Here is a 23,994-nt window from a genome sequence, read left to right as displayed (position 1 = left end):
TCAAGTGCTACGGGAATGGCGGGGGGGTGGGGGGGTGGGGGTGGTGGTGCAGTGGAGAAGGTGGTATCAGATTTCCAACAGCTAGGGTATGGCATTTGAGCGTTATGTTAATATTTTAACATAAAATCAAGGTTTTTGTGCTTTTGTTTTTTGTTTTTTTTTCATTATAGAAGTAATAAAACCCCCTGGAAAACGGGGGAAAAAGAATCCTTTATAATAACCTCTCCCATCCAAGACACCTGTGAATACTTTGGGAAAATGTGTTGCCCAGTACAGAGACGGAAAGCACTGGTTATGACTGTTGGAGGCTGAGGGCCTTTGCTCTTGTTCCTATAGCTGTGCTGAGATGTAATTCACATACCATACAGTCCGCCCACTTAAAGTGCACAGCTCAATGGTTTTTCAGTATATTCACAGAGCTGTGCCGCCATCACCACATTTAGAATATTTTCATCACCCCGAAAAGAATTCCTCCTCCCTTTATCAGTCACCTCCATGAAATGGCTAATGGAGGTGACTTGCTTATGATTATTTTGCAAACATCTTTTCTGTTTCCTGATCATTTTTTTTTAACGGCCTTGTCTGGTGACTGCTGACAAAGGGTTTGGGGTCAGGGAATGGCAAGGCCAGCTGTGTTCTAGAATGATAGTGTTGGTGGGACCCAGGGCAGAGGTGAGGGAGAGATGATGGGAACCACCTGTGAGGAGAAACCGGCTGGAGACAGGGCATTGGGGAGAGGAGACGGAAAGCTCTGGAAGCAGAATTGGTAACAACTGATTTGGATGCAGGGAAGGATGAAGGAGGGTGAGGGCATCCTTCCTAGAGTGGAGAAGGTGGGTGGTGAGGTCAATAACCGAGTCCCAGAAGGAGAGGGCACAGGTTTGGGGCAAAGGTGAAGAGGAGCTTGATTTTGGACTTGCTGGATTTGGGGAGCTCAATAGTCTGCAGTGGGGTGCTCAGGCCTGGCACTCAGGTGGCACTTGGGGCCGGGGTAGGCTTGGGAGATAATGGGTGTAAGGACCATGGGTGAGACCTTGGGAGTCTTGAGTTCAGCCAGGGTGGGCGTGAAGGGCAAAGAGAGGGCCTGGGGAACTGTGGCATGGGGGTGGGGTGGACGAAGGACGCGGAGCATGCCGCGGCCGAGAGCGCAGAGGAACAGGTGAAGCTGGGGAGCCTGGCGGGTGCAGGGGAGGAGCGGCGCACAGCCGCACTGGTCCAGAGCCATACTTGCTGTCGGGGTTTCGCGACCCGAAGGGATGGGTCAGGTGGGAACGTCTGAGTTCAGGCCCCTCGTCCCCCCACCCCGCCCGCTGTGGCATGTCGTCCACTTTGCAAGGCGGGCTCTGCCTGACCGGTGGGGTGCTCAGGGTTTGGGAGCGGGAGGCCCAAAAGCTTCAGGTCCTCAATGCGCCAGAGCTGTTGGTGGAACGGCTGGGGCGTGGTTGGGGGGACTGGCGGGTGCCCGGGGCGGAGTCGGGTCCCAGTCTCCTGGGCGATCCGGGCTCTGCTGGCGCCGCGCCGGTTGGCAGACAGTGCAACTGCTGGGGACACACCCACGGAGTTGGAGCCCAAGGGAAAGTTGGGGAACTTGACTTTGCCGGAGAGCGCCACCACACGACGCTTTGGGGACCACGGCCCTTGCCCCAGCGGGCGCTGCCGAGCCCCGCGTGGCCCCGCGCTGGCGCAGAGGGGTCCACGGCCCGGGAAAAGGGGCGGTGCTCCGCCGAGGGGTCCGAGACGGGCGGGGGCGGCGGCCAATGGGCGTCGCCGCCTCTCCGCGGTCCCGCCCCCGGAATCCCGGGTCCCGGCGCGCTAGCCTGGCAGGTCAGACGCGAGCGGTGGCCGCGTGGTGCGGGCGCTCCGGCCGTGCCCGGCGGGGCCCACGCGGCTGCCCCGCGCCCATCGAGGCCCGGGTAGGCGACACAGGGGCTGGGTCGGCCCGGCCATGCCGCTGGAGGCAGAGGACGCGCTGTACGTGGCGCTGGAGCTGGCCATCGCCGCGCTGTCTGTGGCTGGCAACGTGCTGGTGTGCGCCGCGGTGGGCACGTCGAGCGCGCTGCAGACGCCCACCAACTACTTCCTGGTGTCTCTGGCCGCGGCCGACGTGGCCGTGGGGCTGTTCGCCATCCCCTTTGCCATCACCATCAGCCTGGGCTTCTGCACCGACTTCCACAGCTGTCTCTTCCTCGCCTGCTTCGTGCTCGTGCTCACGCAGAGTTCCATCTTCAGTCTCTTGGCCGTGGCCGTCGACAGGTATCTGGCCATCCGCGTCCCGCTCAGGTGAGGCGCGCGGCGTCCCCGACCCCGGGGCTCCGTCGAAGTCCCGCAGAGGAGCGCCAGCTCCAGGCCCCGGTTGCTGGGCGGCGTGCGCGGGGCGCTCCGAGCTCCGGTTCCCAGCCTGGAGGACGCCGGCCATTCCCAGAGACACGTGCGCCCGGGCTGCCCAGACTCTCTCGGTGCCCGGGGCCGGTTCCCCCGGATGCTCCCCCGGATGCGCACGTGGTTTTAAGGGGCTCTGCGTAGGGACAGCTCTAGGAGTTCTGTGGAGTGCGGTCTCCGGTCGCCGGCCCGCGGAGGAAACTTCGGGGAAAGCGCCACCCCCAGCGGGCAGGCGGGGGCCAGGGCGCAGGAGGTTCGGTGATGCTATCTTCTCCTCTGTGGCGAAAACGGTTTCCTCCCCCGAGCCGCCCGCAACCGAGGCTGGGGTCCAGAGCAGCGGCGGAACGCGCTCCCTGAATGTTGGAGGTCGGGAGGCCGGGGAGGTCCCAGGACGCTGGGACTTCGCATTGTCACAATGGACACTACTCAAGACCCAACTTCAGAATGCCACAAAACGAGGGACAGGCCGACCCGGGAGTAGAGTGGGGTGGGAGGAGGACCCAGCTAACGCTAGGGAACGTTAGAAACATCCGTGCCTTCATGCTGAAGGGTGACCCAAATCACCTCCGGATACTCTTTTTTTTTTTTTTTTTTTAAAGGTTTTATTTATTTATTTGACAGACAGAGATCACAGGTAGGTAGAGAGGCAGGCAGAGAGAGAGGAAGGGAAGCAGGCTCCCCGCTGAGCAGAGAGCCCGATGCGGCTCCATCCCAGGACTCTGGGATCATGACCTGAGCCGAAAGCAGAGGCTTTAACCCACTGAGCCACCCAGGTGCCCCTGGATACTCTTTCTTAGAGTCAGAGTGCTGCCGGGTTGGCCAGTACGCACAGCCTCAGAGCACCATGCCCATTGTGTACCCTTGTTTACCTTCCACTGCCCTGACCCAGCAGGCTGGGGAAGTGCCAGCAGGATTTCAGAAAACCTGAGGATTTATGGGTGGTCTCTTCCGCCCAGTGAAAAGATGTAGATTGGGGAGGGGGGGCAGTCAGCAAGGGATAGTTGTGTGGCAGGGGAGGGTGAGAAGCGCCCCATTGTAGCTGATGATGGAATTCAGTCAAGCACTTGAGAGCAGGAGTATCCAGGAACCTCAGGGTCGACTGATATTATTTACTGCCTACCCTGCCTGGGCCCTTTTGGCATTTCTGAGTTGGGTGAGTTTTGGGTCTCTTTGGTTTTGGAGCTGGGAAGGGAAACTGAGTCACGGGAGCAGGAGGGAAGGGAATGAATTTATTGGGTACCAACTGTGTGCCAAGTCTGAGAAGCGGTTTATATTATCCTTTTATTCTTTCATTTTTTTTTTTTTTTTAAATTTTATTTATTTATTTGACAGACGGAGATCACCAGTAGGCAGAGAGGCAGGCAGGGAGAGGAGGGGAAGCAGGTTCTCTGCTGAGCAGAGAGCCCGATGGGGGGCTCGATCCCAGGACCCTGGGATATGACCTGAGCCGAAGGCTGAGGCTTAAACACTGAGCCACCCAGATGCCCCTATTCTTTCATTCTTTAAAAAAAAAATTTTTTTTAAGATTTTCTTTATTTTTGACAGAGAAAGAGAGAGAGGGAACACAAGCAGGGGGAGTGGGAGAGGGAGAAGCAGGCTCCCTGCCAAGTAGGGAGCCTGATATGGGCCTCGATCCCAGGACCCTGGGATCATGACCTGAGCTGAAGGCAGACGCTTAATGACTGAGCCACCCAGGTGCCCTTATCCTTCCATTCTTGCTGTAATTCAGAGAGTAGATACTGGTACCTGCATCTTTATAGATAAGAGGGGTGGTGGCTCTGGGAGATTAGTCTTGCTCAGGGTGATGCGTCTGGAATGAGTGTTGGAGCCAGGACTGGTGCTCAGAGTTGGCACCGTATTCCCGCTGTGCCATCAGGCGGTCTTACAGGGCTGTGTGCGGCATATGTGTTTGGGATGTGGCTAGAAAGCACATTGCCGTTTCCGGAAGCAGGATCTGTCTTCAGTCAGTTGGTGGTTGTAAGGGAAATGTGTTGGAGGGCATTGGCCGGCAGAAGGCTCCTAGAAGCCTTTTAATCGGGCAGACATGTTGAACTTCGTAGTTGTGGGTTGTGTCCTGGGTCTCAGTGGGAACAGGAACCTCCTGCTCAGCTGTACTGGGGTCCGATCTGTGTTTCTGGGCCTTTCCACCTGCTGCTGCCCTTGGCATTGGACCAGGAGGCCTCATGCATCCCATTAGATGACAAAACCTTGAGATTTCCGAGGCTTGGGACAGCATGGTACAGCCTCTTAGAAGTTCCCTTTCTGCCTCTTGGTCTTCATGTTGGTGACTTGATGGCCTTTGGGCCTGTTTGCATGCCGCAGGCAGTCAGTCACAGGCTCCCAGCCTGAGCTGCCCCTTTAACAGGAGCCCCTTGGCTTTGCTCCAGGCTAAGGCCCAGAGAGACCCCAGCTCACCAGGAGTTACTGGTAGAATCCCTGTACCCCGCGGAGCAGGAAATTCCATAAAAGTTGAAATCTGTTAGTTCTTGTCCTGGTTTGTGTTGGGCGGGGACTTGCAAAAAACGGGTGTGGGTGTGTTAAGGGGGAAGAAATGTGAACTGCAGGCCCCTAACTTCTCCTTTGCATTTGCCAAGGGCAGGAGGGGAGACGCAGGTGTAGGATGGAAGGAATGGTCATTTGGGAGGAGAGCTCATCCCCTTCCTGCTCTCCTGGTAGGTCCACGAGAGTTCAGAGGTCTGGAAGAAGTGTGTGCCAGCAGCCTCATCTCCCGCCCCAGGAAGGTTCCAGCATCTGACCTGTCCCTGGCACCAGCCCCCACCCTGGTTGGGTGGAGAGTGTACAGGTTTTCAGGGCTCCTTTGAGTCCTGCGGGGAGGATCCCTCCGCTGTTAGCACTTCCTGCTTCTGGAGAGCAAGGCCCCTGTGAGCAGGCCCAAAGGGATTACAGGGCCCTACTGGGCCCTACTGAGTCAGAATCTCCGGGGTGCCATGTAGGGGGGCAGATTCCAGTGGCAGGATCTTTGACTGGGGAACTGGCAAGTCCTCGGACTTGTCCTTGGTTCCACCCAGGTCATGGGCAGGCTCTACCAGCATCCCTGCCCCAGGGCTCTGAGTGCGAGGCCTGAGCGGTCAGCCCGCCGTAAGCACAGCCCAGGGCCACAGAGATCCCAGGTCCCACCTGCCATCCAGTTGCCAAGGTGTTTAGTGACATCGCGGAGATCACAGTGCAGAGGGAAAGGGCAGCCCCAAGGTGATGCTGGGCACAAACATGACAACTTTGGTGGGACTTGAAAAGGAAGAGGTCTGCGTACACCAGGCATGGTTTCCCGGGCCTTCATACTGAAGGGTGTCCACACACAGAGGAAAGGCCACTTCCTCTAGTTCAAGTCCATGCAGTTCTGAGGCTGGCCCCGGTGGAGCCAACCTGGTGCAGTCATGGGGGGCAGCACACAGCTGAGCTGGGAGGGCAGGCTCCCCTGCTTGGGTGTATGTGGGGTGGTGTCTGCCCTCAGCTGCTCCCCCCACCCCCGCACTTCAGAACTCTGGCCATTTCTGGCAGGAGCATTTCCTCCTCCCTAATCTAATCCTGTTCCCCTTGGGGCCACAGCCCCCGCTGAGCTGTGGGGGTGGGGGGGTGACTGTGATTCACCTCTGTCTGGGGGCCTTCCTGACCCTGCTCTAGGGGTGTTGAGTCTCGGCCAGTGGTTTTCCCCAGCGGAGCTGAAGGAGGGTGTTTTCCTGGGTGTGCTCAGGGAAGGGGGCGTGGTGTGTCTGTCTGTTCTGACCCTGGACCCTGACCCTGGGGTCAGCCTCTGTTCCCTTTGCCACCTGGAGGCCTTTTCTCGGTGCCACCCATGGCCGGTTTGGGAGGTAGCTGTTGAAGATGTCTTAGCAAGACTGTGCCTTGGGTGACAGTGTGGCTGGCACTGAGCTGCCCTTAGCTGACCGAGCTGTAGGGTAGGAGCTGGCAGAGGATTCTGAGCGTTTTTGCAGAACCTTTTTTTTTTTTTAAATGGACCTACAAATTCCGTAGGAGACTCCTCTGCTGGTCCTTCCTTCTTTTGCTTCCAGACCATTCCCATGGCTGTGGGTTGAGTGGTGGCCCCCTGAAAGGTGTCCCAGAACCTGTGAACATTACCTGATGTGGGAAAGGAATGAATATTACTTTCCCTGGATCTTGAGAGGAGGACTTTTTCTTGGATTATCTCTCTGGTGGTCCCTAAACGCTGTTGCATCCTTAGAAGACCCGCAGACCTACGGAGAGGGAGGACGAGGCCGTGAAGGTGGAGGCGGGGCCCGGACGGACGCAGCCATGGCCGAGGGACGCTGGGAGAAGCCGGCAGCAGCGGGAGAAGCCTGGGGTGGCTTGGGGCCTCTGGCGGGGAGGGAAGCCATCTGTAAGGGGAGGATGTCCTGAAATCCACTCTCTGCTCCCGTGTAGCCGTTCTCCAGAACGCCTCCAGAACGCCTCCAGACGGGGGGATTGGAGGCTTAAATCAGATCGCCTCGGCCCCCTGCCTGATGCCCTGCTGTGGTGCCTTGGAGTAAGATGCCAGAGTGGCCCCCGGGCCTCAGTGGCTCTGGCCACCCCGCTTGTCCCCTCCCTGCCTTACCCACCATAGTCCCACAGGGCGGCTTGTTTCCCTGCCTGGTGTGAAGAGGCTTCTCCTGGCCACTGACTGCATTTATCACGGACTCTAAAGCCCTGAAGTAGGTCTTTACCTGGTCACAGCTGATGGTCTCTTTCTGCCCCAAGCATGAGCTCTTTGACTCCCGGGAGGGGCTTGTTCTTAAGTTCCAGGCGGCAGTACTGGGCCCAGTGCCCAGCATGGGGGAGGCACCGGTATTTTGGGTGCACATGTGAGTGACCATGAAGAGTGTGTGTTGGGGGAGGGTCCCAGGCGGCAGATGCTGCTAATGGGCAGAGCTGTCTGGTGAAATGATGTCAGAAAAAGGATGGTCCGATAAGTTTTAGTAGAAAAAAAGAGGGGAAGCCATCCTCTGAAGGGCTCTGATGGGCCTGAGGGAGACCGGGAAGGAGAGGCCCTCAGAAAGCCGGCAGGTGCCGTGGGTGAGGGCCCCTTCAGGGACAGCAGCACGCATAGTCCTGTGACCAGCCTCTTACCTACAGAAGGGAACACGGTTCTCAGGACTGGTGGGAAAGTCACCCGGGACTAGGGCAGAAGGACTTGGGTGCCCTTCTGCCATTGTGAACCCTCCTCAGCCCTGAGCTGTGACTTTAAACCAGCGGCAGGTGCAACATTTGTCTGAGTCTGAGCCCATGTCCCCAGTTTGGCTATTGTGGACATTTGCTGCTAAAAGCATTCGGGTGCACGTGTCCCTTTGGATCATTACGTTTGTATCTTTGGGGAAATACCCAGTAGTGCTATTGCTGGGTCGTTGGGTAGCCCTATTTTCAACTTTTTGAGGAACCTCCATGCTGTTTTCCAGAGTGTTTTCACCAGCTTGCATTCCCACCGTGTAGGAGGGTTCCCCTTTCTCCGCATCCTCGCCAGCATCTGTCATTTCCTGACTTGTTAGTTTTAGTCATTCTGACTGGAATCTCACTGTGGTTTTGATTTATATTTCCCTGATGCCTAGTGATGTAGAGCACTTTTTCACGTTTCTGTTGGCCATCTGGATGTCTTCTTTGCAGAAATGTCTGTTCATGTCCTCGGCCCATTTCTTGATTGGATTATTTGTTCTTTGGGTGTTGAGTTTGGTAAGTTCTTTATAGATTTTGGACACTAGTCTTTTATCTGATTTGTTATTTGCAAATATCTTTTCCCATTCTGCTGGTTGTTACTTGTTTTTTTTTTTTTTTTTTTTTTAATTTTATTTATTTATTTGTCAGAGACAGAAGAAGAGAGAGCGAGCGAGCACAGGCAGGCAGAGAGGCAGGCAAAGAGGCAGGCAGAAGTAGAGGGAAAAGCAGGCTCCCCACCGAGCAAGGAACCCGATGTGGGACTCGATCCCAGGACCCTGGGATCATGACCTGAGCCGAAGGCAGCCGCTTAACCAACTGAGCCACCCAGGCTTCCCTGTTACTTGGTTTTTATCGACTGTTTCCTTTGCTGTGCTAAAGGTTTTTATCTTGATGAAGTCCCAGCAGTTCATTTGTGCCCTTGCTTCCCTTGCCATTGGAGACATGTCTAGCAAGAAGTTGCTGTAGCCGAGGTCACAGAGGGTGCTCCTGAGTTCTGCTCCAGGATTTGGATGGATTCCTGTCTCCCATTTAGGTCTTTCATCCACTTTGAATCTATTTTTGTGTGTGGTGTAAGGAAATGGTCCAGTTTCATTCTTCTGCCTGTGGCTGTCCAGTTTTCCCAACACCATTTGTTGAAGAGACTTTTTTCCATCGGACATTCTTTCCTGCTTTGTTGAAGATCAGTTGACCGTAGAGTTGAGGGTCCATTTCTCGGCTCTGTATTCTGTTCCATTGATCTCTGTGTCTCTTTTTGTGCTGGCACCATACTGTCTTGATGCTTATGGCTTCGTCACAGAGCTTGAAGTCCGGAGTTGCAATGCCCTCCCCTTTGGTTTTCTTTTTCAACATAGCTGTGGCTATTCGGGGTCTTTTCTGGTTCCATACAAATTGTAGGATTATTGGTTCCAGCTCTGTGAAAAAAGGTGATGGTATTTTGATAGGGATTGCTCTGAATGTGTAGATTGCTCTAGGTAGTGTAGACATTTTCACAATATTTGTTCTTCCAGTCCATGAGCGTGGAACAAAATTTCCATTTCTTTGTGTCTTCCTCAATAAACCAACCAAAGAAGGAGAGGATCTGTGCTCAGAAAACTATCCAAAACGCTTGATCATTTCCTTATTTCCTCCTTTCTCTGTTTCCTTCTGGGGGTTGTAACCCAAGTCTTCTTCCCATTCTCATGGAATTCCCCTCCTTGACTGATCTTGTCTCTTAATTAAAATTCTCTTGCATTCGAGTTTTCAACACTATAGCTTTTTAGTCACCTCTGCCAGAATTCCTTGACTTTCCCTCCCTAGTTTCCCTTTTTTAATTTGAGCATTAATTTGATTTGAGGTTAATTTTTTTTTTTAATTTTTATTTATTTGACAGAGAGAGATCACAAGTAGGCAGAGAGGCAGGCAGAGAGAGGAAGGGAAGCAGGTTCCCCGCTGAGCAAAGAGCCCGATGCGGGGCTCGATCCCAGGACCCTGAGATCATGACCTGAGCTGAAGGCAGAGGCTTTAACCCACTGAGCCACTCAGGTGCCCCTTGAGGTTAATTTTTGAGTTGCCTTTGAAAAACCTTTTTTCAGAAGGTTTTGGAGTCACGTAGTTCAGACTCCTTCACATGGCACAAAGTATATGTCATCGGAACCTCCTCCCGCCCCCCTCCTCTGTTGTGAGGTCTCACGCTGCAGCTTGGGGAGAGGGTAGAGGCCGAAGGGGGTCCACACTCCAGGGGAGATGGGAGGACAGTGACCGGAAGTGAGTGCAACAGCCCCCAAAGCTGGTCCACAGGCAATTTTCCCCTTGATTTCCGTTCCTCTCGTACATCCCATTCTGGTACCTGCAGGCTGCGGGGTTGGAGTCTCTCTTCCTGGCCCTCTCTGTTTCTGATGTAGGGCCCTGCCCCATCCTGATGATCCTGCCTGCCTTCTGCTTTCCAGAAACTCCTTAAAATCTCTGGTTTGTGGGTATCACCCTCCACTTCTATTTTTAGAATTGTTACAAATTATTTTCTTTCTGTGTTTCTCTACTGTCTTGTAAATGGGATTTTCTGAGAAGTGAAAATTAAGTGGAACCTGGAACCTGAAGGCCTCTGCCATCGGCTCGGGTTGTGTCTTGTGTCTCGGCTTGCTGTCTTGGTTGGATGTTGGGCATGAGGAGAAGGGAGGAGTCCAGGGTGACCTCCCGGGGTCCTGGGATCGAGTCCTGTGTTGGGCTCTCTGCTCTGCGGGGAGCCTGTTTCCTCCTCTGTCTCTCTCTCTCTGTCTGCTTGTGATCTCTGTCTGTAAAAAAAAATAAATAAAATAAAAATGAACAGACCCTCTGGCGGACAGCACGGGGGAGGGGGGAGGGGCGACAGGATTGTGCAGGGTTGCCTTCTGTCCTGTAGGCCCGAAGGAAGAAGGCATGACCAGGGTGGAGGCTGTGGAGACGGAGGCAGAGTCTAGAGATACTTGAGATGTGTAAACTTTGAACTTCTGTACCGGGGAAGGTTGCCAAGAGGTCTGGCAGAGTAATCACAGGTGAAGCCACATCGCCAAGAGGCTAGGACAGGAAAGAATCCTAAGAACCAGATGTGGGCCCTGGGACCCTAGTCTTTGAACAAGGACCAGAGGTGGGGCGGGCTGGGACTTGGGGTCAGCCTGCGGGATTGTGGTGGAGCTGTTGACCACACACACTGAGATGCTTGGGGCGAGAAGACGGGATCTTGGGGAACAGGTTCTGGAGGTCTTGCTGTCTTGGTTGGATGTTGGGCATGAGGAGAAGGGAGGAGTCCGGGGTGACCTCGAGGTTCGTGGGCAGCTGGGTGGCCCCGACCAGGGGCTTTGGGAAAGCGCACAGGTTATGGTGGAGCGGTACAGGAGGCGGCTGAGCGTGGAGCCTGGGGAGTCTGGGCCGGCAGCCCTTCCGCCTGGCTCTGGACCTGGCTCCTCCGGCTTTGTGTGGGGTCCCGCCCGGTGCAGTTCCCCAGCCTCTGGCAGGGCAGCTGCCTCTGCAGGCTCTCTGCCTCGCTGAACAAATTCATGCTCCTCGTCCTGCTGAACCCCACCTTCTTTGGTTTAGTGACCGTTTTGCTCCAGTCCTAGTCCTGCCACCCACAGACTTCCTGGAGCAGCTTTCTGCAGATGACATCTCGATTTCCAATGCTCATTTCAATACCGCTATCAAACCTGCTCTTTTCTTCTAATTAAAAAATTGGGGGAGGGACACCTGGGTGGCTCAGTCAGGGCATCTGTCTTCGGCTCAGGTCATGATCCTGGAGTTCTGGGATCGAGCCCCGCATCGGGCTCCCTGCTCAGTGAGGAGTCTGCTTCTCCCTCTGTCCCTCCCCCCTCTCTCTCTCTCTCTCTCAGATAAATAAAATCTTCAGAAAAACTAAAGGAAAAGGTTTCCTATAAAATTTAAGCCAATAATTTTTTTAAAGATTTTATTTATTTATTTGACAGAGAGAGATCACAAGTAGGCAGAGCAGCAGGCAGAGAGAGAGGAGGAACCAGGCTCCCTGCTGAGCAGAAAGCCTGATGTGGGGCTCAGTCCCAGGACCCTGGGATCATGACCTGAGCCGAAGGCAGAGGCTTAACCCACTAAGCCACCCAGGCATCCTTAGTCAATAAATTTTTACTTAAGGAATTTTATATGTGACTCTTCCTCTGCCAATCACCTAAATTCCTCCAAAGTCAGAATCATGATCTTCAAAATAGCCCCTTTTAGAAAGAGCTTTTGGGGCACCCGAGTCGCTCAGTCAGTTACGTGTCCAACTCTTAATTTTGGCTCAGGCCATAATGTCGGGGTCTTGGGATTGAGCCCCATGTGGGGCTCTGCCCCCAGTTTGGAGCCTTCTTGAGGTTCTTTCTCCTTCCCTCTGTGCCTCCCCCTGCTTGTGCATGCTCACCCGCTCGAATGAATGAATGAATGAATCTTTTGTTTAGTCCACGGTTGTCACTGTCAGTCCACAATTCTTTCACTTGGGCTGCTTTGATCTCCACTTGAATATGGATGTACTTCAGAAATTCCCCACCTGTAACCTTTGGGACCCACTTTCTTGACTTCAGGGTCACGTTTAGGGTCAGAATAGATGGCTCTACCTGGTTCTCTATGTCAGACACTCCCTAGACTGTCACATCCTAGAACTGCACAGATTGTAGGGATCCACCAGTGCCTGGGGTTTAAACAGTGTGACTGTTAGGTCCTTCATGGTTTTAGATGCTTGAAGTCCTGTAGTTCCTTCCCACAGATCTAACACATGGTTCTGCGAATAGTGGAGACCACACTTATTCTGTACGAGGCCTTCCCAGCGATGCAGGTCTCTGGAGAAGGCCCCATCAGGATAGACCTCAGCTGCTTTCTTTCTTTCTTTGTTATTTAACATAAAGAACTTTAAAGCTTTATTGAAAGATGTTACTGAACAGGTCCCGTCAGTTGCATTTTGCAAACCCCCCCCCCACCCCCCCCCCCACCCCCCCCCACCCCCCCCCCCCCGCCACCCGCGACCTTGGGTTTCTTAAATCCTTCCCCAGTCACTTCTCTTTGGTGCTATCAAGTCTGCCATCTACTTTCCTGTCTGGTCTCTCTGCTTCCAGGCTTGCCCTCCTGGCCCTGCTGGCGGTCTTTCTAAAAACGAAAACCTGACTGCCCCTCCTTCCTTTACCTAATACTCCCAGTGCCTTACTATAAGTCCCAGTGCTCTCACTGGGTGAATACTGTCTACCTGATGTTATGTCCGTTTGGATCTGTCACGTGAGAAGGCGGGCCATCTCCATGTGTCCCACTGTTGGCGTGTCAGCTCTGATCACTTGGTTACAGCTGTGTCTGCCAGTGCTCGTCACTGTAAGTGTATGTTTTCCCAGCGATGACTCTTGCCGGAGTCCGTTATTACCATGTAAAATGGCAGTTTTCTTTCTCTTCATGCCATCTGTATCAACTGGCATCCTTCATTTAAAAAAAAAAAAAGAGTTTTACCTTCTCTCTGCTCCATTATTTTTTAAAATATCAGAATGGACATTTTAATGGGATTTTATTTTCTTTCAATGTGTTCTAATCCTTTTGTGTTTTTCATTTTGATGCCCAAAATGAGCCAGTGGGAGCCCACTCAAGTTCACTTCTAGAAGTGTTCCCCTCAGTTTTTTTGAGCACTTCCGTACTTTTTGTCACAGAAAGGTTTTTCAAGCCCACATTGTATTTTCTGGCTTTGGAATCAGGTATTTCCCCGTGGAGCCCTGTTTCCTTTCAGTGGAAAATGGTATTTAGAAACCAAGATTTGGATCGGTGTGCTCACTGCCACCAGAGCGTCCTTTCTTCTAGGCCCTCACAGTGGAAGAAGTAGGAGATACTCCCTTTTTTGAATAATGAGTTGGAACTCTTGCTTACAGGAGAATGCCACCTAATTAATGTGTAGGAATGCTTGCGTTAAGCAAATCATTTGGCAACTATCGTAGTAATAACTCGTTCAGGCAAGAATCATCAATAGCTGCTCAAACTCATTGGTGAAAGTCTGATGAGGAGTGAGATACGTAGTCTCGAAGTATCTGTTCCAAGATAGCTGCTAATTACAACAGGACACATGGTTACAGTGGAGAAATCTGGCAGACGCCACTGTAATGAGGTGATCCAAGCTAACATCACCAGTAATGGGATGCGCCGATGTTACGTGCCTCCTGACGTCCATATAGAGGCTGATGCTTTTGACAATTAATGTGCTATCTGTAGCAGTATGTTTCAACCCTAGCCATGGGAGGATACTTTATGAGGGTCCTATTTTAATTCTTTGGTTTGGTTTCAGGCAGGGACCCCTTCTCTTGGGGGGCTCTTATTTCATTTGAAAATCAGAGTCTGGAGCCCAGCAACCACAGGCTGTCCCTGAGTCCTCACGGATACCTGAAAACCAAAATGTGAGAGTCCCCCAAAAAACAGCCTCCAAGGTGACCTCTGGGAGACCTGGTCCTGGTCCCCATCTTTAATCTCAGTGGGTTTGAATCACCATCAGACCACGGTAGACTGTCTTCTGGCCATAGGAAGCTGGTGGGGAGTACTGACAGCTCTCTTTTTGGCCACCTGCGTTCTTCCTCCATTTTTCTTGGGTTACTGCAAAGGACAACTGAGATTCTGTCCAGCCACCTGTACATTCAGCAGTGGGCATCTCCACCCCTGGGTTCAGATATGTCCGAACCTGTTAGAGTAGATGACAGAGCTGCTTCCCACCCCGCCCCCTGCCCCAAGAGCCAGAGTTGCTGAGGGTCCTGGCCTCCTCCGGAGGGTAGGCTCTGGGGACCACTGCTGTCACCTGGCGGGTGGCCAGGCACTGTCCTTACATCGGGCTGCCCCCCACACTAGAGCTAGGACCGTCGCAGATGGTGGGGACAAGGCAGATAACCCTTCATACATTTACCGCAAATGGGCACCGAGGGACCTTCCTGCTCATAGACCCGAAGTTCATGTACACAGAACCAGATGGTGTCTACCCTTTTCATGTAAGAATGGTTTTACGTGTTTCTCAGATATTTGATAGAATTCGTAGGTGAAGTCAGCTGGGTCTTCAGTGTTCTTCGTGGGAAGCTTTAATGGCTATGGAATCTATTTCTTTAGTACAGACAGCGCCATTTGAATTCTCTGGTTTTATGTCCATGACGACTTTTCACAAACCCTTTTCATTTGGTTCCGTGAGCAGGGAGATGGCCCTCTCTGAAGGTGGTCTCTTGTGAACCAGGGGCTGAAGCCGAAGCAGGGCTCGTTCCCGTGTCCCCTGCCCTGAACTTGGGAGGAGAGACCAGAGTCCCCGTCTCTCCTCCCAAGTTCAGACTCCTGCTGAGCACTCGTGTTCCTGGCCCACGGGGGGCGCTGTGGAGTCGGCCGTGAACGAGGCAGAGGCTTGCCGTTAAGGTGGAAAGAGACGCACATTACAGTGATGGAGTTTTGGGGAAGGGGCGCCGTGGGGATCGCAGGGTCCCCAGGGAGCACGGCGCTGTCCTGCAGGACGATGAGTCTGTTTCCTTGTGAACCTCCATGATGGGAGCTCGTGCACGTGTCATGGGTGAAGAGTGGGGGATGCTGGTCCCCGTGCAGACTGCTTGGGTTCATCTGTGGTTCGACCCTGGTGAAAGGGCTTGGGGTTGTGGGATACCCTTACAATTTTCAGCAGGAAAGGAAAGCTGTGTTGTAGGAGCCCAAAGGGGAACGAGGAGGAAGGAAAAAACCAGCAGTGCCTGTGTCTGGGCCCGCTTGCTCCGAAAGCCGCCCCTGGGCTAGGGCCAGGCTGGGGCCCCCCTGCGCACCACGCCCTGCTTTGTAACAGCTCCGACCAGCTCTCACCTGCCTCGTTCTGGCACTAAGTGGGCCTCGCTCTAATGCAGGTTTTGCCAGAACCTCCACTAGATTTGTTGGGTGCGTTTTTAATATTCATTGTGGTGGCCTCCAGCCCCACCAGGCTGCCTGCCCAGGCGCTCTCAGATGTTAGTGCTCTGGTTACATTTTGTAGGTTTTGAGGGGTCCATCCTAACCCGACTTTGATTCACGTCCTGTTACTATTCATGGGCACTTTCAGAGAATACGAAGTTTTCCTAATAACGTATATACGTATACATGCTTGAAGGCAGAAATGTCTATATTACAGAGGAATGTAGTTTGCGAGCTGGACAGAATATAAAGGAAAAAGTCCCTAAACAAAGAGTAAACAATTTAAGAACCAATGACAACTCCATGCGCATCTCCCTAGAGCTGTGGGTCCATAAGGTGCTCCGAACACCTTCTCTCTGTGCTCAGAGCCCAGCAGTGTGGGGGATGGGTTCTGTGGTCACTTCTGTCCCCATTTCTCAGATGCCAGAGCGCAGACTCCGTACAGCCCGCAGCCAGTGCCCAGGGCAGTAGCTCGAGGGCATCGGCTGATCCCCCCCCCCCCAGCCGGGAATCCTGATTTCCGAGGCCGAGAAGGCAGTGGCCTGGTCTGAGCAGAGGGCGGCCCAGCGCAGAGGGAGGAGACCCTGCCCCAGAAATAGGCCAGCCCTTGTTCTGCGGAACTTGGCGAATCTGCCTTGCATTATGTAACCTCAGTGGCCACACTGTTCCCTTTGTTGAGTCCCTCCGTGTGACCGATTTTCTGTCAATCTCCTTAGCTAATGAGCCCCTTCGAGGGAGAATGGGTGGGTCACAGCCCAGCCTCCCTCCCAGCAGAGCAGCATAGCCGCTTTCCAGAGCGTGGCCTTTCCCAGAACACGCCTTTTGTGTGGGAGAGAATCGCTCCTGCTTGTTCGGAATAATAAAGCTGCTCACGCTTCCTTTAGTTGTCGCTGCATTTTACTGACACCTCCCACTTTTGGGGCCGATGGCCATCTTCCTTGGCCTTACTCTTGTGCTCGGTGCCCCCCATAGCCGGGCAGAGACTGGCATAGGGCCAGATGGAGGCAAACCTTGACCCCTGCCTTTTGGGAATGTTTTGGGGACAGACGCATGCACAGTAGAGGTGCACGCATGGTGTAGAGGGAGGAAAGCATGGACTCCGCAGGCCGGAGGAGGGGCCGGGGAACAGGCAGGCATTCTGGAAAATGACAGGGCCGCAATAGCTGAAGTAGGAGGGGAGAGGACAGGGGAGGAGATCACTAGAGCCTTCGTGAGATGCCAGGGAGCCCAGGGGCCATCCCTGGGAACATTCTGCTCAGGGCGGGGACACCTGTTGGCTCTCTCCAGCATCCATGACTGTCTCCCCCCGGGGCCTGCACCCAGGCATGGGTCTCGTGGACACCATGTGCCACGATGGCGCTGGAGCGCCTGTGCTAAACGTGCTTTTGTCTTTGGAGCCTTCTCGTGGGTCTGGCTGTTCCTCCGGCAGAGCAAAGGAAGTCTCCGTGCTGCCATGCCTGGAGCCATGTGGCAGCTCCGGTGAGGGCAGACATGTCCAGGGAAGAAAGAGAAGCCGCGGAGCCGTGGCTGGCTGCCCCCGAGGTGGGCCCGTGGCTGAGTGACTGGCAGAGGCGGGAGCCGGCACTGGTGAGACGAGCCATCTGGTCTCAAACTGGAAAATGACTACTTTTGGCAAAACCGGAGTCAGGTTAGATAGAGTTTGTGTCCTGACTGCAGTTCAGGGCAGCAGGCCAATAACAAGCTCTCTGAGCCTCGGTTGCCATGTCAGTAAACTGGAGAGGGTCCAGCTGTGACCTGAGAGCCACGGTCTGAGCATGATGGGTAGGCTGCCTGGAGGAGGTGTCAGCAGCACAGGCTCAGTGTCAGGGCTGAGGGAGCAGGTCTGCAGGTGCAGGACTCCAGAACATTGCTCATGGGGTTCAAAGTCCGCCTGAGAGGGAAAGGATCTACAAGTTGGGGGAAATGAGGGAGGAAACCTTGTTTTAGATGAAGAAAGTTTTAAAGTGTTAAGTACTCGGGGCGCCCGGGTGGCCCAGTCTGTTGGGCATCTGCCTGCAGCTCAGGTCATGATCCCAGGGTCCTGGAATCAAGCCCCGCATTGGGCTCCCTGCTCAGTAGGGAGCCTGCTTCTCCCTCTCCTTCTGCTGGTCCCCCTGCTCATGCTCTGCCAAATAAATAAAAAATAAAATCTTCAGAAAAAAAATTTCAAGTACTCTTGGTATATTAAAGATGAAACGGAGATGTGGCTTTACTCTCCACTTTAGCTGAGTATTTTAGGGCCTCAGAATAATTCCACAAATTCTCAACCCTGCAGTGCTCTGTACATTCCCTGACTGACTGGACCCAGTCCCGCCTCTTCTTCCCAAGCTCTCCATTTCCTGGGCCACTGCCAGATCCCTGGGTCTTCTCTGACCTCTTCTCCGGACGTTCCCTCGGCCACCTGGCCTTGACTAAGGCGGCCCCCCAAGGACATGGTTTCCCTTATTTCTGCTTACACCTGGGACCTTGGGTGGGGACTCGGGCTCAAGTGCTTTCTCTTGGGTCTCCCCACTGTCCTTTCCAGAATAGCATCCTGTTCCCTCCTGCAAAAGACATGAACCTTCGATGTTCCCCTCGTCCAGACACACTGCCCCGCACCCTTGCTGCCCAGCCCGGGAATCTGCATCTTGGTCTATCTTCCTGTGCAACTTGCTGACTCCCCCTCGGCCTCACACTTGCACGGGTCAGCCTGCACCTTGTCCTAAACGGAGGCTGTTCTGTTACCCTGTCAAGACCACAGAGGCCGTCATCCCACCACATATTTCTAGCAAGCTCCTTTCTGCTCGGTGAGACCTCCAGCGCCCCCCGTGCCCCGCCCCCGCAGGGGACGGCTTTTCTTCCGTGGCCGAGTGACCGCAGCTCTTAAAGGTCTTGTAGCCGCCCAGCCCTGCCCCTCCCGCCCTGGCCCTGTTCTCCTTCTCTCTGCCACAGCGGCATGTCCCTCCGCACGCGCCCTGGGCCACATCCTCCAACCTCCCCAGATTCTCAGCCGCTTTAATAGTTTTGCCTTTTTTCTACATCTTCTCTCTCGGGATCGTTGTCATTAGGATACTGATATCCATTGTCTTGCTCTTAATCCCCTCGATACTGTTTCAGTATAAGGCATGCGTGGGTGGGATGGGACAAACCCTAGGAACCATCCTCCGTTCTCATCTTCCTACATCCAGTCCATTTTCAGGACCAGCTGGTTCTCCCTCAGAGGGCAGATCTGTTGGCACCGTCTTCGTTGTCCCCTGGTCCACGTCACCATTTTCTCTTGAATGAGCCACCAAGAGTTTCCTAACTGATCTGCGTTTCTTCTTGGTTCCCTAAAATTCAGTCTCCATACCATGAACTTTACAAAACCTAAGTCAGCACCATTCCGTTGCTTAAAATACAACTTCAAGTTTCCCAGTGCACTTGGAGTATCAGAATCTAGATTCCTTCCCATGGCCTATGAGCCGGCCCCTGCCTCGTCTTAGGGGTCTTCCTTTCCCTTCTTTAGGAAAGGAAAATCCCTTCCTGTCTGCAAGCCTTACCATGCCGCTCGGACTAGAATGCTCTCGTCCCCACTCTTCAAATTTTTTACTCCTTTTGCGCCTTGCTCTGCCCAAGAGGCCTTCCCCAGCATCCTCTGTCCCGAGCCTTCCTGTTTTCCCTCTGATCTGCTCCCTATTCATTTTGGTTTGGCCAAAATCCCCCTGATTTGTAATGACACGTTTGTGTGTCTACTTGTTGACTTTCTCCTTCACTTGCTTTACAACCCAGGAGGGCTGTGATTATGTTTCCCGTGACTAGCGGAGCGCCCAGGCTGTAGGAAGGGCTCTGAGTGAGATAGTGAGCCAGGAGGGCAGAGAAGCTGTGTTTGGGGGCTCACAAAGGGGCGACCGGCTGCTCCCCAGATGGAATCATCTGCTTTATCTAAGTCCATGGAGCATAAAAGTGGTTTTTCACATGTGCAGGATCCAGCGGTTCTGAGTTCAGATGTAGGTGGATTCCCGCTGTTGTTCTGGACTCTGGTGGAAGCCCACCCGTCATCCCTCCATGTCCAGTGTCTAATGTTGCTTTAAAAATAAAAAAGTCACGTAAAATAAGCCTCAGCATAGTGTGGTGCGGGGAGCACTGGTCTGGGAGTCTCGACCCAGCTTGGGTCTCTGGGTCTTACATTGCTTTGGTTCCTCAAAGCTTTCTATCTCTGTGTCCTCATTTGTAAAATAAGGGAGTTTTGATTAGGAGAGAGAAAACTCCCCAAGTTGTATGCTTTTCGCTCCGGGATGAACGGTGGCTTAAGCAGTCAAGACATTTAATGATCTCTTGAACTTGAATGTGGAGCCATGATGGTTCTGTGGTTGGTGCAGGGTTCAGAAAGGTGGTCAAAGACCCGGCCCTTTCCTTCCTTCTGCTTGGCCGTTGCTTTGTCTCCAGGCTAGCCCCTCATGGTCACAAGATGGTTGCCACAGCTCTAGGCATCAGGGCCTCCAACAGGAGCATCAAAAGCAGAAGGGGATGGGTGGCGAGAAGAGACCTCCTCATGGGTTCTCTCTCATTTTATCAAGAAGGAACATCTTTCCTGGAAGTACCCTACCATGCTTCCTTTCGTCTCACTGGCCAGAACCACCTCCTGTATCCACACCAGAGAACTTGCTAACACCAAATACGGTTCGCCCCGGCCCCACACTGGCCAGTATTCAAGTGCACACAATTAAATACAGCTGAATCCTGTGAACGACAGGACAGAAAGGGCAGGCTGTTGAAGCGGCCTCGTAGATCTGGATTCCTGTGACTCTAAGTGCTTGGCTTTGAGGGAGGCTGCCTGGGCCTCCTGACGCATTCTCTGACGGAGTGATGGGCGGCAGGAACATTTTCTTTTTAAAGGAATGGCTGTGTGTTCCTGAATGAGGGGGGGAAACAGAAAGGATTTAGAAATAGATGGATTTAGCGGCCCAGGGAAATTTAGCGAGCAGTGGAGTCCAGCGGGCCATTCGTAGTAAAGGCCCCACGACCGTGCTGCCCCTTGTGGAGAGCGGCTGTCACAGGGGGAGAAAGGATCAGGGGTGGCTGTCATGAGGCAAGATCTCTGTGAGCTTCTGTAGTAATCTGGGCCCGTTCTCCTTCCAGTCCAGGCCCCTGGCCTTAGGTGTTCCTAGTAAGTGCTCTTCTTTCAAAGCCATTGGGTAACAAGTCAGATAACAAATAAGGAATGCATTCATAATGACCAGATCATTAAGAACCTACCAGATATGCGCCAGGTCCTGGGGTACCAGTGCCAAAGGGACAAAGTGCCGGTCCTTGAGGTTGACCTTCTAGCGGAGGGGAAACCACCGGCATAGATAAATAAGCTCTGTGCCAGGTGTGTTTCTGGGGCCAGGGAGAGGGAGTGAGTGGCCACCTGAGCCTGAGAGGTGATCCGGAAAGGCGGTGACCCTTCAAACAGGAACAGGTATTTATCCTCTGTGGAGAGTGGCGGGAGCCCTCGGGGAGCCCCGGCAGGCCCTGGCTGGGTGGGGCTGGGGCCGCGGGGTGCTGTGGGCCCGAGCAGAGTCTGGGCTTTCTACCTCAGGTGTGGGAAACTGGACACTGGAGAGGCAGGTCTTCAGGTAACATGTATCAAATTATTTCCCCGTTTTCTTCCCAGAGGTGTTAAGGAAAGATTTTCTCTCATTTACTCTGACATTGAATATATATTATGGACGAATTATTAACAGCAAGCCTGATAGCTTTGCTATAAACCATATATGGACTAGTTTATGGGAAAATGTCTACATTACATGTTGATCTCTCGCAATTTTTAACAAGATTCCAAGTTTCAAAACTACCAGAGTTACTTAATATTTGCTACAGTATTTTCCCGTCTTTATCAGCTTCGCTGCTAGCAGAGAGAGGGACGTTGCCAGATGTCTTCTTGTTCTCCGGCAGTTTCCAGAGCTGACTGTTGGCACAGTCGGAGACAGACCTCTCTGTGTGGGGGGGAGGCCAGGACTCTTGCCCAGGGTGGCCCCGTAGTGCTGCTGGGCCCCTGGGGGCTCCGATGCTCACCTCCTCAGGCTTTTGTTCAAGTCTCACCAGATCGGTGAAACCTCCTTTGACTGACTTCTTGAAAACTCCAGTTCCTGCCAGTCCTGGTCTTCCATATCTGCTTTTTCTTTTTTCATTCTACACCTCTCCTGATAGCTCACTGTATAATTTACTAGCAGGTTTGTGGTTTGGGATCTCTGGTCTCCCCCTACTAGAATGTAAGTGCTTTCTAAGCAGGGATCTTGGGTGTTCTGTTCGCTGGTGCGGCTAAGCACCTAGAACAGTGCCTTACAGAAGACCTAGACTCACAGCTCGGGATGTGGGTCGTTAGAAAGTGCCCCCCAAAGGGGCGCCTGGGTGGCTCAGTGGGTTAGGGCCTCTGCCTTAGGCTCAGGTCATGATCCCAGGGTCCTGGGATCGAGCCCTACATCGGGCTCTCTGCTCAGCGGGGAGCCTGCTTCCTCCTCTCTCTCTGACTGCCTCTCTGCCTACTTGTGATCTCTGTCTGTCAAATAAATAAATAAAATACTTTTAAAAGCGCTATTAAAAAAGAAAGCGCCCCCGAAGACTTCACTTGTTCTCACTGACCAGAATCTGTCACTCAGCTAGGAATTCAAGGATGAAGCTCTGAGCTTGTCAGAGTGAAGTCTTTCGTACCTATTTGGAGGTCTTCATGTTGGGGGTAAAAGGCTGCTGCCCTCTGAGGGCGGCCCTAAAGGTTGCTGGGATGAGGACCACAGAACAAAGCAGAGGTGGGATCTGGGGCTCTGGCGACAGTTCTGTGCGCTGACGATAACGGGTGCCGTTCTTTTGAACAGATATAAGAGTCTGGTCACTGGGACTCGAGCGAGAAGAGTCATCGCTGTCCTCTGGGTCCTCGCCTTTGGCATCGGACTGACCCCGTTCCTGGGGTGGAACAGTAAGAACACTGCCGCCAACTGCACGGAGCCCTGGGATGGAGCCACAAATGCAAGCTGTTGCCTCGTGCGGTGCCTGTTTGAGAACGTGGTCCCCATGAGCTACATGGTGTACTTCAACTTCTTCGGGTGCGTCCTGCCCCCGCTGCTCATCATGTTGGTGATCTACATCTGGATCTTCCTGGAGGCCTGCAGGCAGCTGCAGCGCACGGAGCTGATGGACCACTCCAGGACTGTCATCCAGCGGGAGATCCACGCCGCCAAGTCCCTGGCCATGATCGTTGGGATCTTTGCTCTCTGCTGGCTGCCAGTACATGCCATCAACTGTGTCACCTTCTTTCAGCCAGCCAAGTCTAAGGCTAAGCCCAAGTGGGTAATGAACACGGCCATTCTCCTGTCACATGCCAACTCGGTGGTCAATCCCGTTGTCTATGCCTATCGGAACAGGGACTTCCGCTACACTTTTCACAAAATCATCTCCAGGTACATTCTCTGCCAGACGGATGTCCTCAAGAGCGGGAATGGGCAGGCAGGGGCACAGCCAGCCCTTGATGTGGGCCTATGACCTAGGGCCTGGCCTCTTCAAGAAGGCACACATTCTCAATAAACAAAGGGACGGGACCTCACTGGCTGATTCCTGTTTTTAAAGACAGTGACACTGTGTATGGGCACGGGCCACCTCTCTTGAGTGACCACATATCTAGCTAATATGCACGTTATTAGTTGGCTGCAAAGGTTCACAAATGTATTTCTGGTTTGTTCTGGCTGCTGTGTGGATGATGCCAATGGCTTGGATTGTAAAAGACTGTTTCGTTTTTAAGAGTCTGCGTCTTTTCATGGTAGAACATGAAACTATTTTACTGTAAAACACTGTGAACTGTTATAATACAAAATTTTTTTAATGTAGAGGCAGTGAAAGAGTAAGAGTTGAACATACTAAAAATAAATACTTGTTCCTAGGAAGGTGACCAGGAAAATTAAAAGTGTAATTCTTCAGTTAACAGACTTCTATATTTATTTGGGGAAATGCTACTCTTGTGAATTCGTAAGTGGACTGTCAGTCTTTGGGAACATTGTTCTCCATGTACTGCACACCATCCTAGAGGAAGAACGGGGGTCATGCGATCCTCCCCTCCCGGACGGCACGTGCCCCTTCTGCCCTTAGGTAGTCACGTGTATCCCCACCAGGCTGCAGTCTGGCCACGTCCCTGGAGCCCAAGTGTGAAAATGTGAATAAGTAAAAATCCTACATCCATGTACCTCTATTACAAGAGATAAAAATAAAACTTCACAACAAGTTTAGCATGCTGCACCCACATCCTTTCCTTTATTGTGAAGGCTGCTTAAAAGGAGAAGTTCATACCCAGCTCAAGTTTCCCAAGGAGTCGAGTCTTGACAGGTTTTATCTGCGGCAACAAAGGGCTCTCTCCCCCAACCCCCACCGTGCCACCCGCACCCTTTCCCCCGTCGTGTGCTCGCCTGGCGCCGCATGTCTCCAGGGCCAGGCGTTCCCTGGGCTGTAAGATGTTTCTTCTGTTTGTTCGGGGCTGCATTTCCTACTGCAGTAAACCCGGGAGAGCGAGGACACTGCAGATTTACGAGCCCCCGTGGAGCCAGAGCGTTCGTGGCCCTCCAGGCTCCTGCTCCGGCTGGGAACAGCTTT

General features: G+C 53.2%; 1 protein-coding gene and 1 non-coding gene across 2 annotated transcripts; one reads left to right on the top strand and one right to left on the bottom strand.

Moving 5' to 3' along the window:
• Window positions 1-1,804: 1,804 nt before the first annotated feature.
• On the top strand, window positions 1,805-23,332 carry ADORA2B (adenosine A2b receptor). The gene is made up of 2 exons (XM_032319749.1): window positions 1,805-2,280; window positions 22,233-23,332. The coding sequence occupies exons 1-2, from the start codon at window positions 1,946-1,948 to the stop codon at window positions 22,894-22,896; spliced, it is 999 nt and encodes a 332-aa protein (XP_032175640.1). The 5' UTR covers window positions 1,805-1,945; the 3' UTR covers window positions 22,897-23,332.
• LOC116578610 lies at window positions 12,240-12,370 on the bottom strand. Its single transcript, XR_004280977.1, has one exon. It is a non-coding gene; the product is annotated as a small nucleolar RNA SNORA18 (small nucleolar RNA).
• Window positions 23,333-23,994: the final 662 nt, after the last annotated feature.

Source organism: Mustela erminea, chromosome 18, assembly GCF_009829155.1.
Source record: "Mustela erminea isolate mMusErm1 chromosome 18, mMusErm1.Pri, whole genome shotgun sequence".
NCBI classification, from domain to species: Eukaryota; Metazoa; Chordata; class Mammalia; order Carnivora; family Mustelidae; genus Mustela; species Mustela erminea.
This window is presented reverse-complemented; position numbering and strand designations above follow the sequence as displayed.